At 42.7% G+C, this 16526-nt stretch overlaps 1 protein-coding gene across 1 annotated transcript; it reads left to right on the forward strand.

Annotated features, from left to right (window-relative positions):
• The first annotated feature begins 6062 nt into the window (after positions 1-6062).
• On the forward strand, positions 6063-16032 carry fzd4 (frizzled class receptor 4). Its single transcript, XM_022194456.2, has 6 exons — positions 6063-6752; positions 9780-9917; positions 10066-10452; positions 11025-11170; positions 11797-12044; positions 12260-16032. The coding sequence occupies exons 1-6, from the start codon at positions 6495-6497 to the stop codon at positions 12676-12678; spliced, it is 1596 nt and encodes a 531-aa protein (XP_022050148.1). The 5' UTR covers positions 6063-6494; the 3' UTR covers positions 12679-16032.
• Positions 16033-16526: the final 494 nt, after the last annotated feature.

The raw sequence follows: 16526 nt of genomic DNA on the forward strand, positions 1-16526 counted from the left end.
AAGAAAAGCCATCAGTACAGCCAATGATTCTGTGACATTTTTCCAAACTAACATTTGTTACAGGTGTCAGTGCTGGAGAATGGTCTGGCTGCACCTTTTTCTGTTGCTATAAAGGATGTAGTGTGACTCACAGGATGCACACACATCATGCGGCTTTGTTCTCTCCTTCCACTATCCATGTGTTAGAGTTTTCACATCCCCTTTACTACAAGAAACCACAACCACCTCTGGGTAGCAACGTACCACGAAGAAAATTTAAAGATTTGTCCAGGATTAAGCTTGTGCTGTCAGGTAATTTACCCCATCAATACTTGAGTTAACACCATCGCTGCAGCTCCAACCTAGACAACTGTGATTGATTTAAAGAACAAGAAAAGCACTCAGAGTGCAGTACTCCACCACGGCTGTTCAGAAATGCAGCATTTTTTTTTTTAGAAAAGCAGAATTTGTTTATCATTATCTATTTATTAGTTACTGATGATCAGAAATCTCGGCACCATAGAACATGGCCATTAAATATAGTCATACTCACAAACAAAATGACGTTGCTCTGAGCACAGGTGTGTGTTTTACATGTGTACATTATGTATGGATACTGAATCACGTGACCTAAATACGTAGCAGGTGGTCCATCAAATGATGGACTCAGAAACACAACGACAATTTAACCAATTGTTCCTTGCATCATTTACGATAAGTCTGCAGCAGTGGATTTGTAGTAGGATTGCAGTCATGTGATCATCAGCCACAGCCTTCACTTGTTGTCATGGTTACAGTGACGTTGTGCCGCTATCTCACACTGATATAGAAATCTTTAACAAATCTGTGGATCCAGACTTTAAGCCACATCACTGCTAGTATCTAATGAGGTGGTCCTTGTGTCATTTCTGACCTTCTCTGAACTACTGTAAATTTCTGAATATTGAGTTATATTTAATTTTTATTACTATTTTTTTCCTCGCTGTTCCTCTTTCTGTAGTTTCTTCAGTTTTTTTTAATCTCTTCCATTTTCCTAGGATGACACCAACAGCTGAAACCAGACTCCTTGTGTGTTGTGTACTTGGTCATTAAAGCTGATTCTGAAAGTTTCATCCAAATTCGTTCGTCCATTTTTCAATAATATTGTGCACAGACGGACAGACATACAGATTAACAAACGTACGCCGATCGTCACATAACGCCACATTCCTTGGCGGAGTAAATATAAACTCACCAAAGCGTTTTTCCCCTGAAGCAGGGGAAATGCACCAGCTTGTTTGTATTCCTTTGAACCAAACACAACAGTGCAAAGCCACGGATGCAGAAATGGTGCTAGAAGGAACGGTTTGGTGAAAAAATTGTGAGCAACGTCAATAAACGGTCTAATTCACCGTAGCCAGCCTGTCTTACTGTGTGATCTAAATCTTCAACAAAACTTGTGATTTTCAGCACGTAGGGTTCTGGTTAAAGGCTGCTGTTGCTCCAGATTTTGAAAATAGTAGCAAGAACACAAAAGTAACAGAAGGAGAGGAGAAAGTTACAGGAACTACTTAGAGATGACAGACTCATAACTAAAGCCTTTAACAGACTACACAGGCGAGGACTCCTGGGTCATTTTGACATTTGTCTCACAAATTTATGTTAAAAAATCTCAACAGTTGTACAAATGACAGTGTTAGTGATTACTGATCACTTCTTCCCCCACACATCTTTACTTACACTGCTGAAAACAATTTTCTAAATATTTTACTGAACTTCAAATTAAGTTGGTCATGTTAAAGAACAACTGCAGTAGTCTTCACTTTGAAAAATTACGGCTTCAATTTTTCCATAAATTATTTCTGAAAACTTAGAAAGTATAGTGCTAAATTAGATTTTTTTGTTGCTGCTACAGGTAAAGAAAGAACAGGATCAGCTGATTGACAACCTAAAAGGCAGGTTGGGAGTGGCAGTGCGGGAGATTTAAGGAGGTAATAGATGGAGGAGAGTTAAAGAAAGCATGTGTGTGTTTGCATCTGGTACCCTACAACAGAGTAATATGAGCCCAAAGTCCCACAGGGAACAGATCACCTGTAGAAACCCCCCACTCTCTTCTACCTAGCCCCCTACCACATAATGACATAAGCTCTCACCCCCAACACCTACACTCACATGCACACAAGTTTAAAACACCAAATTCATGGAAGTAAAGCCACACAACTTGAGCAACACACCAATGTATGCAGAACATTTGCAGTTATGAACACTCACACCATTCCAAGGAGTTGGCAGGACTATTAATACCACACTTCAAGGACTAAGGGATTGGGCATCGAGCCATAAGATGCTATCTGGTGACAGATACACACTTGTGTCTCTCTTTCTGTCCTCAGGGTACTGCCTTTCACTGTGCCTGCCAAGCTGAAAGGTTAGCGTGGTTACATTCCCACAGCAAGACCAAGTTGGCCTTAGCAGGGCTGTGGCCAATCTAACATGTTTACCATTCATTTAAAGAAGGGCCAGAGTACTCCACATGTAAGGGTACCATATACTTCAAATAACGAGCTGCACTGTGACAATGTGACAGAATACTTCATACTTCCACTATGGTTTTATTTAGTGGCATTTCAAAAGAGCCTCATAAGACATACTGGCACAGCTTGAGACAAATCGTAGACAAGAAATTTGTAATAAAACTATTTATCTTGTACGTTTTCCTACACATTGAATGTGTCAAAATAAACAGCACAGCCGACACCAGAGGAAGTCAGTAACAAAATCTAAATTAATTCTGAACAGCTGGTATTAAATCATTAAGGACAGATGCAGGTGCCCTGCCCACTCCTACACTGGAGCTGATTTTAGCAGCTGTGTGCTCATTTGAAGCTACATTATTAATAATCATAAACCAACACCTCCACATTGGTGCATCCATTTCATAGCAGCAGCCACACCAGCAGGGTTTGAGGAGACTCGACTCTGTCAGGACAGACGTTTCTTTTAACCTCTTCTCACTCACTCCTTTCTGAGGGCTGAAGCTGAACTAAATCACTAAGTGGGTGTTATACTTATTATATTTGCCTAGCCAGTCTACCTCATGTGGTATCTGTAATTCCGCACTTGTATTTTTTGTTATTGTGGACGTAACAAAGGTGGCAGTGGTGCAGACTAAGGATTAGGCAAGTTAAGACTCAAGGGAGGTTTGAACCCAGGCCAGCCAGGGCACATGTCCTTCCAAAGGCTGGGCTCTTAAGCATTAAACCATCAAAATGTTACCAAGGGTGGGTAATTTGGGGAGGAAAACCACGCCATTGAATCTTTTCTGCTGGCATCAACATGTAAAAAAGAATCACATGAATTCTGTGTTGAAGAAAACTGTGTGGCATAGATAATTAGAAAGCCCAGGCTATTTTTGCTTGGCCTACAGCGGTGGAAATCAGCACCACTGGACTGCAAAGCAAATCTCACACAGACCTCATACTGCATGTTTCAGGCAGAGACATTAAAATATTCCTTTATAGTCCAAAATCTATAAAAATATATGAAACTCCACTATACTAACAGGCTATCATTGCAGTCGGGTCCAGTTCTAAACATCAATGAACTGCATGGCTGAAATTCCCCAAACTCTCACACATAACCTTTAATACATTTTGATTGGATATTTACTGCGCCCAGAGCCCACCTCTGCAGCCTTCAAATACTGTTTTCCATACAGTCACCATCAATTAACCAGTCAGCGTAAATGTTTATGTTCAGCTTGAGCTAACCCAAATATTGGCAGCCTTATTTCCTTCTCCAGCTGATTGCTGGTTTGGTCAGAAAGTGGTTTGCACATAGAAGTAGGATGGCAAGAAAATACCTTACATGTGGATTTATGAAAACAAAGTTTGACAGTAATTTGTTATGAACAGCCAGCTTAATTCTTATTTATACATCTGTGTTCTTTAATGTGTGTTACTTGTACAAACAGATCTTCTTTGCTCAGTAGCCAAATGTCAGTTCAGGAACTTTAACGCAAATGTCGGTTCTCTTATTGTTACCTCAGCGGGTTTATGGCTTGAAAAGTTACTGTGTTCATTATGTGCTCAGTGTGATGCTCATTAGTCTGTCAGTTCCAACACGCTGTATGCTCAAGCCTGCTATTCACACTCTCCTGCAAAAGTAAGCAAAGGAGATGGAGTGTGTTGGTGGCTCAGGCTGATAGACAGCCGCTCCAGCTTCTTGACTCGCATTCAGTTTTCTCTCAGATTTCACAGGTATTTTCTTTCATCTTTGCCTTTATCTCAAATGCTCACAAGTCCTTAAATCAGGATTTGCTCCTGAAGTTTGCTCCCAAGTCTTCTCCATTTCCCATTTCAATCCATTCACTTCTTTCTTTCACATGCATCTGCACACACACACACACCACTCCCCTGATAGCGATCAGCTCTGAGGCACACTCTATTGTTTCAGCTCAGTGCTAATTACTTCAGGTCCTGACCTCAGGTTCAGCCGAGGAGCAGCACAGGGGGGGATGGTGTGAATGTGCACAAGTGTGTGTGTGTGTGTGTGTGTGTGTGTGTGTGTGTGTGTGTGTGTGTGTGTGTGTGTGTGTGTGTGTGTGTGTGTGTGTGTGTGTGTGTGTGCGCGTGCGTGTGTGCGTGTGTGCCGGGGGTTGGTGTGGCTCGACGGTGAGGTCACTGATGCTGCCAATCAATTGTCGCAGTGGATTCAGCTACACATCACAGTAATCCAGGAGGGCGAACAGAGCATCACAATGAGACCAGTTAACTGAAGGCTGCTGATAGGAACGCATTTTATACATTTATGCAACTTCTTGTTTCAATAGATGGAGTAATGTTTGATGTAAAAAATTTGATTGCTGAAGCGTAAATTATTTCTTGCTCAGGTTCTCATCCATTTCCAGCATCCTGGGCAATTAAATCACTTTTAGGTTTTAATTTCAGGAGAATTATCATATAGTTACATTAGAAACTGCCACTTTGAATGTTCTCTGTGTCTTTCTGTATTGGTCACTTATATTTCTTTGCTTTGTGTCAGCAGACAGCAGATGAGATTTGTGATTTAAAACGGTGCAATACTACAGAAACAGGATGAACTTCTATTTTGTGTGTCTTTGTGCTTCCTTCTTGATGAAAGGATACAACATATCAGGAGCTGATATCACTGTTTAAAGAAAAACCTTCTCATTACCCATGTCTCTCTTGGTCAAATGAGATTGCATCTCTTAAAACTCAATCTGAACTCTGAACTCTGGCTGAAGCTCCATCCTGATAGGGATTCAGGTATTTGCTGTGCCTTAAAAGATCTGTGAAGCTCTTAAGTTGAGTTTGATTACCTCTGACAGATGCTTTAAGAGTTTCGGAATTGTACAAATTGCTTGGAAGAAAACAAAAATCAAGGGTTGCTTAAGCTTTCCCCCCTCCCGAAGTATTTGCCCCAAGTCCAAGCACTTTCTCACCCAAGTCCACTTCTGACACAGAAAAGCCAAAACAACACTCTTCACTGCTAGTTTCATGCTGTAAAGAAAAAACCTTCTCCCCGGGTGCCACGAGCAAACAAAACCTATCCAGTATGTGCATTCATTGCAATGCAAAACAGATTTCCAATGCTTCAGCATCACTTAAGGCCCACTTTCAATTACAATGTCATGAGCACTTAGAGCTGACGGCCCTTTTCGAGAAGGGGAGTGGAACCTGTGGTGAAGTTCCAGACGGCCTTAAAAAGACCATTAGGGACTTTAAATTTAAGATGAAAACACGCACGCAAAAATCCACTTTTTAGATGTGTGTGTTTTGTTTTGTTTTGTTTTTTACTAAAAATAAATGTCAGCCACATCAGCTGGTTTAAAGACAGGTTCTGGATATTGTCAGAATTAGCTGGGGAATGCTCACTGATTTACTTTGGAGGAGAGGAGAGGAGGATGAAAAAAGGGAAATGAGACAGAAGAAGGCAAAATTCTGAAGGAAAGGAGAGAAGCATGGGGGGAGAGGGAAAGAGAGGTGGCTCGCTTTTCTATTTTTCTCCCGGATCCCGCCCTCCTGGCCAGGGGTTGGTCAGGGAAACCCAACTCCCGCGCATGGATTGGTCGGCTCCTCTCTGGACGGGGAAAATAGTCTCTCTTCACAGACACAATAAAGTTTGGAGCTGGACGCTTGCAGGCAGTAGGCGCAAAACCAGAGCCGCTCTGTGCCGTCGCTGCGCTGCGCTTTCCCCCCCACACTGAGTTATATTAACGGGAAACAAACCAAGAGAGGACTTCAGGATTTATCAAAATGATTTCTTTTAACTGAAAACACGCGCTTCCGATTACGCACAGGTCTGGCAATGCTTCACCGCTGCTGATTTCTGGATATTTGAATCTCCTGAATGGCTCAGAGTTGGATACTGTAGCCTCCGAGAACGCACGGACTACACGCGCTCCTGGACTACAAACGCGTCCTGCTGGGGGTCTCCAAGGCGACCTAATCTGTATTTTTAAGGAGGTAACCGCTGTACCAACAAGTTGACAAGAGGGCAGCGCCAGGGTGACCATGCCCGGGATGATGGTGTCAGCCTTGCTCCTCCTGTCCGGATTGGTGGGTCCGCTGTGCGTGGCGGTGGTGACGGCGTTCGGCGACGAGGTGGAGGAGATGACCTGCGACCCGATCCGGATCAGCATGTGCCAGGGTCTGGGCTACAACGTCACCAAGATGCCCAACCTGGTGGGCAACGTGCTGCAGTCGGACGCGGAGCTGCAGCTGACCACGTTCACGCCGCTCATCCAGTACGGCTGCTCCAGCCAGCTCAAGGTACCGACGCAGCCGGTGGCACCGCAATAGAGTATCCAGCATGTTTATTAAAAGCGCACACCGAAGGGGGGGAGGCGCGCATTTAGGATCAGTGGTCCTGCTCCCAGAAAAAGCACAGGATTAGTGTAGAAAGTCTGCTATATCTGTGGGAGTGTGTGCGCAAAGAGAGACAGAGGAGCGGAGTGTGGTCCCAGAGCACATGACAGGGAGCTACCAGCAATAACTGCAGCTCAGACTGATGGTGCCAGAGATAATGGGCTGCATAATATAGGTCGATTCCCATGAAGTTAAGATAGATGGAATGGTCCCTTCTCTCCCTTCCTTCCTGTTGTGCCAGGCTGTCATGCTGATTTCACTGAAAATGCCCCCTCTGTCTGTTGACATTCTGAGTTCATGCCCCACACAGCAACAGCTGAATCCTCACTGCTATATACTGTACTGTCTCCCTGCTCACAATGGTGCTCTCAGTGTCCTAAAACAAATGCAACTTGTTTATCTCATGCACCGTGTAAGAAAAAGAAAAAAGCAGTCGATTGATCTCGTTATCTGTGTTTGAGATTTGGCTTTACTCTAATTGGAATGACACCACTGAGAGGAGAGAGAATTTTTTGCAGTGAATGGTGTTTACTTTTTCCAAAAACACACACAAGTACAGTGCTTAAGAGACATGACAACATCTACACACATGAAAACCTCCCCAACAAAGTTAGGCTTGGAGGCTAACTGCCCTGTCTGTGTGCTGTTTTATTGCAGTGTAACAGTGAGTTATTGGTGTGTGCAGCTGTTTGGGAGAAGAGCTAAAAAATATTTTGGCATGTTAAATTAATACAGTGCTTAAGAGACATGACAACCAGACAGATTGAGGAGCAACTGCAGCATAAAACTGAACCGCCTTCCTCCAGTTGTAAATTGTCCTGTAAGTTTAGCTGACACCCCCCTCTTTCCCCCTTTTCTGCCTCACACACACACACATGCTAAAGAGGGAGAAAGGGGAAAGAGAAACCGTATCGCCCAACATGTGCTCTAATGGGAGGCTTCCTGACTAGTAACTGGAGCAGCTTTTAGCAGAGAAGTGACAGCACTCAGGTTACCAACGGTCAGGGGAAAACACCCAGAATGTGTTACATTACTGTCACGGCTTCAGTATGCATTACTCACTGTGGGAAATATTAGAAATTGTATTGCAGGTAATTTAATATCTATTGCTTACACAAATTTTTGTTATTGTATGAGCAGACACATTAAACGCTCCCACAGACTCAGGATAACCTTATTAATTTCATTTTATTAACCAACAAATTGCTGAGAATAATCTGCCTGCAGTAAAGTTCGGAAACAAACATTCTCTGTGGTGAGAAACTTAGTACAGTCTCCAGATCAGCCAGTCAGCTCCATGCGCAGAGATAAAGCCACACTACAACCCAGATACTGATCAGAGAACAAATTGAGTTTAAAGTTTCTTCCATTTGCCTCAGATAACTGGGTTAGGGTTAACCTTGCTTAGCTCCTTTCAGCTCCACATTGAGGACTTACTGTCTTATGATTTATACTCCTAATCAATGGATAAGCTCACTGTAGGTGTAAACAAAAAAGACCCAGAAGCTCAGCGATTCAGTTCATTTGCTGTGGCTGTAAATTTTAGATCCCAAACATGATGTGGTACACAGATGCACAGTTTCTCCGTTTACTTTTCAAATAAATTCCCACAGACAGTAACAGTTGTTTAACATTTCCCTGTGTGTTTCTTTCCCAACCTCAACACCCGTCTTGGATTCAAGTTTCATTTGGGCTCTGTTCACGGGCCGCTTTCAAGCTGGGGTTTGTCTATCACTGAAGTAAGGCTGCAAGCCCACAATATTATAGCTCTTATTACAGCTCAATGCATATTTTTCTATTTTGGAAATGAAAAACAGAAGCAAACCCCTCACTCCAACATATTTTTCCGCTATCACTCAGTCCAAGCGCCTGGAGCGTATGATTTGTTTCATTTATCTCATGGTGAAGTAAAAATGTTTTTTCTGCTTCTGTGTATTCTCATATCAAGAGCCTGGCACAATTTTACACTCGTGCTTCAAACAGATTTCACTGTAAATGCGTGAAATCATTTCAAATTGCTACCTTCTGTAACCCCAGACTACTACTTCTCTCACATCACCACCAAGTCAAATATGACTTCAGACTGTTCACTATCTTTGTAACCCCGACTTGGATATCTATTTCAAAACCATTGCCATGGGACAGAGAAAACTGAGCCTCGGATTAGGGGGATTATGCAGCATTACATGGCACATGCCCACAGTGTTGTTAAATTCACAGATTGTTTTTAAAGATGCAGAGTTGTATGTGTAACCTTGGAGCAGGTTAGCGTTGGCTGCCATCACTGAAGTTGTGGAGTTTCTCATTGGTATTGAAAATAGAAACTTGCCAATAGAAGAAGTGATGCAATGTATTGAAAGTTAAGGCCACAAAGAAGCAGGATACAGAGAGGTATATGCAGCTAGATGGAGGATCCACACGTGGGAGTACACGGTGTAGCCATCTAGCAGCTGTAATCCTGTTGTAATATACAGAAAGATTGGCCCACAGGGTACTCAGAGGGCTGTTTCCAGCTCTTTAACAGGCACTTCACCACTGACACAATTTACCTTCTGCTTCACAGTTTGATTTAACTCGAGTGGATCAAAGTCTACAAAGCAGTGCAACGAAATACAACATAACATTGTACAAGGCTTACTGCACTTTCAGTGTCTAAATCGGTTTCACTACACTGTTATGTTTCACTCTTCTTACATCACTCGGCGGTATGTTTGTTTCCCTCACTTCACACACAGGATGCTGCTCCTATAACAATTCAACACATCTGCAGCACCACCAGTCAAAGCCTATTATACGACTTTTGTGGCATTGATTTTTCTCTGTCTTTACATTTTAAATCTTCTTCACAGAATACATAGTTCACAGAATTTTGTTGTACAGGCTGAGAGCAAAATATTAAACCTGCCATCCTTTCTTTCCATTTCTCTCCAGTTCTTCCTATGCTCAGTTTATGTGCCAATGTGCACAGACAAGGTTCCCATCCCCATCGGTCCGTGTGGCAGCATGTGTCTGTCTGTCAAGAGAAAATGCCTCCCTGTGCTCAATGAGTTTGGCTTCATCTGGCCTGAGGTGAGTCACATCATAAGAACATCCTGCATTGCTGATTTCAGGATGTGGTTGAGCGATGTGGAAAGTGAATGGAACACAAGAAAAAGTTCACAAAAACAGCCACAATAAGCATCTAAAATGCCACTTTCTCACCATGCCTCCTCTCTAGGTGCTTAACTGCAGCCTTTTCCCTCCTCAAAACGACCACAACCACATGTGTATGGAGGGTCCGGGGGACGAGGACACGCCTTACCCGCAAGTCCGCCATCCTCCCCACCAGGAGGAGTGTCAGGCTCTGGGATCTGCACCGGACCAGTACACCTGGTTTAAACAGACTGAGAGCTGCACTCTGCAGTGTGGTTATGACAGCGGGCTGTACCGGCGAGGAGCCAAAGTCTTCACAGATGCATGGATGGCGGTTTGGGCTGTGCTGTGCTTCCTGTCAACCACTCTGACAGTCCTGACCTTTCTCTTGGACTCACAGCGTTTCTCCTACCCTGAGAGGCCCATCATCTTTCTCTCCATGTGCTGCAATCTGTACAGCGTTGCCTACCTGGTAAGAAGAGGCTTCAGTATTATGTTGTTGCTTTTAAGTTGTTTGGGTAGAAAGAATAAAGGGACTTAATCAAAAGCAATGAAAAAATATTCATTGAAGTTCGTCTGAGAAGTCCCTGAATTTTTGTCATGTGACTGTTGGTTGCAATTGATGGCTGATGGGTTCAAGTTTGGACTGAAGAGCCGATTAGAGCAAAGGGTTTATCTTTGGAGATTTTTTTAATTGAGTTTTTATCAAATATCGTGACTTTAGGCTTAGACTTTGATTATATTTCCCCCAAAAAAATAGTCTGCCAGAAATGATCCAAGCAAGAACCACCACACAACAATTCATTTAAAAAGACAACAGACCTTTCAATCCCGCTGGTGGGTTTTGGGGTTCAGAGTGCAATTAATGATGTTACACTTGAATAATAATGGATGGTTTTCAGAAAGGAAAGGGAGGAGTGAAGCTAGTGCAGCTTCTCCTCTGGTTGTGATAGGGAGGAAAGATGATGCGTCCCTTTGTCTGTTTCTGGTGTTAATTCAGCCACACCTCCTTTTCCCTTTTTGTTCTTTTGTCTCATTTTCTAGGTACGACTCACTCTAGGGAGGGAACGTGTTTCCTGTGACCTGGATGCAGCAGCGGTGCCAATTCTGGTACAAGAAGGATTAAAGAGCACCGGCTGTGCTATAGTGTTCCTTCTCCTCTATTTCTTTGGAATGGCCTCTTCACTCTGGTTAGTACAAACAAACACAGATGCACACACACCTTTTAATCACATCAATCCTTCACCTCTTTGTCCCAGTTTCACTATTGTCAGCCGCTGTTGTGAATGGCCTTTGGTGGAACAATTGGAACACGAGACTTAGCATCCTGTTTTCTTTAACATCTAACCATCCTCTCTCATAACCTCTGTACTAGTTGGATTCATTTCCCTACATACGAAAGGTAAAAGTTCATTTTTTCAAGTTGCAGTGGAAACACATTGCTGTCACTGCTCTTTTTCTTCCTTTTCACTTGACCCTTGTTTTCCTGTTTGTCTTCATTCTTCCCCATTTGGAAAAGCAACAAGCCAAAGACTCACGACTCTCTGTTCTGTAGCTCATGACTATCTGGTGTCATGATAACCTAATTATAACAACGTCTGCGTGTGGCCAGCTGATTGGCCATTAACAAGCAGCATAAAAAGCAAAGTTTGGGGATGCTCCAGCAGTGATCTGTAGCCCAGTGTTTCACTCGGTGTTTAATTTCTTGGAAACAGGATAATTTGATAAGATGAGATAATGATTAGATGATCTGATAGTTGTGCCACATGAGGAGGGTTTGCTGTTTATCGCACTCCTTTTGCTTCATATCTTCCAGGTGGGTGATCCTGACTCTCACCTGGTTCCTGGCTGCTGGACTGAAGTGGGGTCATGAGGCTATTGAAATGCACAGCTCCTACTTCCACATAGCAGCCTGGGCCATCCCAGCTGTTAAAACCATCGTCATCCTCATCATGAGGCTGGTGGATGCAGACGACCTGACTGGACTGTGCTATGTTGGCAACCAGCAGCAGGAGGCCCTCACAGGCTTTGTGGTGGCACCTCTGGCCACATACCTTCTCATAGGTAACACCACAACAATATAATTAATTTGTCCTCTTTTAATGACACTTTACCACTTTCTGCGTCAAAGTGTGCTTATACCAATGTTTTCTAGACGGATCCCTCATTGTTTCTGTAACGTACTCAGTCTGTCATTTCTTTGATCACTTTATATGTCAGTCATTATGTTTTCTCCATCTGATGGTCCCACTGACAGCTGTTTCCTTCCTGCCCCTCAGGCACCCTGTTCATCTGTGCAGGCCTTGTGGCTCTTTTCAAGATCCGCTCCAATCTGCAGAAGGACGGCGCCAAAACAGACAAGCTGGAGCGTTTAATGGTGAAGATCGGAGTGTTTTCCGTTCTTTACACTGTCCCAGCATCCACTGTCATTGGCTGTTACTTCTACCAGCTCTCTCACTGGGGGGAGTTCAGGGCCAGCACCCGGGACTCATATGTGGCATCAGAGATGCTTCGAATCTTCATGTCACTGCTTGTTGGCATCACATCAGGCATGTGGATCTGGTCAGCAAAAACCCTCCACACATGGCAGCGCTGCACTGCCCGCCTGCTCAGAGACAGCAAGGCCAGCCGGGGTGGCAAGAGAGCGCCGGGCGAGGGTTGGATCAAACCAGGGAAAGGCAATGAGACAGTGGTCTGAGGTGAAAGAAAGAGAGAATAGACAGGAATGAAGTTCTGCGAGCTTCTCTCTCGTTCACACTCACTCTGCCAAACGGAGGATGGAGGTCAGAGATTCGAGAGATGAGAGGGAGATTAAAAAAAAGTGACACAGGACTTTCTCAAAGAAGCCACTGGATGTAATAGCTCCCTGACAGTCCCTGACTCTGCCCCTAACAGGGTTAAGAAGGAGAAAAGAGGAGGACTAAGTCGTTCAGTAGTAGCAGCAGTAGCCTCTCTACCTCTGTTAGACTTCCTTTGCCCGGAGAGGTGGAGAATGCAACAAAAAAAAAAAAAAGACAAAAAAGAGAGACGGAAAAGGCAGAACAGACGCATCAATATGCAGACCGGACACACCAATAAGCTGCATGGCACCATGTCTACCTCTGTCTCTCTTTTCTCCAGAGCCCTCAGCAGAAGACACTGAACCTTCTGGATACAGTTTAACTGGCTAACTAACCCTGAGCCTTTGGGTCCTTTAAGGGTCTTTTGAAGTTTTAAATGCAAACACTGGAGCAGATGTCATACAGGAGTAGGCTGAAGTTTCCCAAAAGTATTGGACACCTTGAGAACCCTTCCACAGTGAGATTAGACAATGCATAATCCGACTAATGGTACGTGTCCTCAGGGGCGTTTTTGGACGTGAAGGGTTGCGAGGGACGCACTTGACTTCTATAAAGTAGTCTAGACTTCAACTTTATGGAAATAAGAACCAGCAAACTTGACACTGTCTATTAAAATGCAACATGACGCTACTAGAATGCATTGCACAGCTGCTCACATAGGAAATGACAGATCCTGTGGACACGTACCATAAGTGTAAGGAAAATCTGAACTATTGCCATATATCTGCAGTTTCTTTACAATTGAACAACATTTTTATGTATTTTTGGGAATAGTACCTTTTGTACAATACAAAACAGGAGGTCAGATTTTTTCGGGAAACCAGCTCTAAGCTGTAATAATGCACTATAGTTATATGATATGTGAAGGGTTGAGACAGCAGTGGCAGGACTGATAACAAATCAGTATACAGCACAGTAATACGCACAGCCATTAACAGGGAAAGTTTGGTCAGTTGTCATTATGAATACTACAGGAAATTGATTTTGTAGTCTTCAAACATGTAAAAATCAGTCGCACTCTTATTGTGATGACAACACAATGAGAGATTATGTGTGAGGTAGTCAAACTATGCTATGAATCCCAGGAGTACCAGCTGTGCCTTTTATTGCTGCACATTTGGAAGCACTGAGGCATCTGGGAAATGTAGGCCTTCAGTAGTCAATGAGAAGCTCAGCTAATTTCAATTGTGTGCAGTCTTCCTGGAAACCCAGAAGTGTACATGCTGTTGAGTTACCATGAAATCCAGGAAACTGAGTTATTCCCTCTGCTCTTTTCCAAACATTGGAACCACGGCAGGTTAAAAAATTAGACGTTTTTAGACAATCAGTTGCCAAAGCACACATTTTGCAAAAGCAAAGGGCCGCCACAGCTTGTGCACATACACAGTAGTCCGTAAAGGTTTTAGGGTCTAAGTATAACGAGGTTTCAAAATGATGCCACCAATAGTTGTTCTGTCTTTATTTAACTTGTTAAGAAGTGCAGTAAACAGCAAAAAATAAAATCAATATTTGGTGTGGTCACCATTTGCTGTAAAAAGTTATTTTTACAGCAAATGGTTCTCCTAAGTCTATTTGTTTTTTGAGGCACTGCTCAGGTTTTTGCAACCTTCTTGGAGAACTTGCTACATGTCTTCTGTGGATTTATTCCATCTCCATTGCTTCTATCTCTTCGTATTACACTAAACTGAGTGCATGATGTTGAGATCACTTTTTGTCACTGAAAATACTTCTTTATGATTCAAGTTGTATGTTTTGAGCTGCTGTCATGCTACATAATGGATTTGGAACAGATACTGGAACCTGATATTATGTGATGGATAAGAACATCTGAAGTGCCTGAAACTTTTGCAAAGTACTATACATGCATACACAGACAGAGGAAACAGTTGTGATCAGTATCAGCGGTAAAAGAAACAATAACAACAGAGCATATCTGTTGATTTTTGTCAGTCTGTGTGCGTGTATTTTTGTCCACAAACCATCACAGAAGCAGCACAATGAAACTAGTCTATTAATGTGTAGCTGATGCTCTCATTTATCCCCTGCCATCCTTGGTCTTTTCAGCCTCATCTAATACATCACGGCTCATTTCCCAGACAATCAAGCCCTCCGTGGAACAGATTTATGTACATTACACTTCAAAATTTCATGAATGCTGGGGACGAGAGCTCCCTTTATTGTCTCTAGCATTGCATTTTAACAGAAGACCTTTCCCACCACTTCAGTGTTGCAGTTCCTCTCAGTAACTGTAAGCTTTAAATACAAGAAGTTCCCGGTCCTGTCCTATCCTGCCAAATAAGGATAGGACACACAATATTCACCAAATTCTGCTCCTGTGTACCGAATATTTGCCTGACAATCTATCCAGCAAAGTTCTTGCGTTTCAGTGAGTCTTTGTATGTATATTACATGTGATGTGTGTCACAATGCGCCTTCTGTATTTCAGTAGAATAAGGAATAATCTCATTTTGAAAAACTGAAATGTAGAGCTTGAATAATTCGGAGCCTTGTCCTCCTGTGTGTCATCTGTAACCAGGTAGTGCCTCATACAGCCTGTCACAAAAAAAAAAAAAAATCACTGTGAGGTTGTATTTTCCCTAAAATATGTTAAACTGTTTCTGCATTCAGAGGTGCTCTTGGTGGTTCTGGTGAAACCTAGAACCCTGAAAAAAACTGTTTCTCAAACCGGCATACGTTGGCACACGTATTAAATTTCCAAAGTCAAACAAACATTACATCCACTTTAAGTGAATTAAATTAACCTCTGACCACCTCCCCTCTGAGCTAATGCAGTTTTCCCCTCAAACTGTCTTAATGTTTTGGCTGTCTCCTCTCATATGACCACACTGAGCTTCAGGTGTCATTTCCAAAAAAAAAAAATCACAGAATGTGCCTTGAAACACAGCAAGTGTGCGCCACGCCTACAAACTGAGGACCACTGGTGATGCAGATTTTGTAAAATGCTTTTTGAGAAACCCAGATTTGAATCACTGCCGGGATCAGTTCACCAACACTGATCGTAGCCTTTAAGGTCTAGACTCCTCCCTCGTTTAGAAAACTGATTGTTTTGACAATGTCATCAATGTATTATAAAGAGATTGCTAATTTATCCGTGTAAAGAAAAAACGTGACAAAAAAATGTAAAACTTGTTTGTTATTTAAAAAACACTTTTGTATCAGAAGAAGATGAATAAAAACTTTTTGGTTTCCAATATGTCGTCGTGATTATACGAGTACATGCGTCTGTGCTGCCTCTAAGAATTACTGACATATTTGACTGAGCTTTCTGAATCTGTTGGAGTAAACTTATTAACCTTTTGGTCTATGCATCATCAGAAAGTCATGAAAAATACCTTTATCTTATGTCTTATTTTCCCCAAACCAACATTTTAGAATCCACGGATGCTCAGTTCACTACTAAATAAGACAAAAATGTGAAAAATCCTCACAGTTTAAAGCTTAGTGCAGAATGTTTCTTAGTTTTTCTTGCAAAATGATGAAAAATCCTGACTCTGTATGCCTGTGAAAAACCTCCCTGGAGTAGCTCAGATGAGCCCAGTGGCTGCTGAATGAATGTCCTGCATTCAAGTAGTAAATCATCTTTGCACATCCTCAGAGGTGTTTTCATTTACTGGCTTGAACAATGCTGCCACCTCTTGTCTGATGAGACAAATTGAGTTTTGGCGCTCATCAGGCTCTAATGCTT

The sequence above is a fragment of the Acanthochromis polyacanthus genome, chromosome 13, assembly GCF_021347895.1.
Source record: "Acanthochromis polyacanthus isolate Apoly-LR-REF ecotype Palm Island chromosome 13, KAUST_Apoly_ChrSc, whole genome shotgun sequence".
Lineage (NCBI taxonomy): Eukaryota > Metazoa > Chordata > Actinopteri > Pomacentridae > Acanthochromis > Acanthochromis polyacanthus.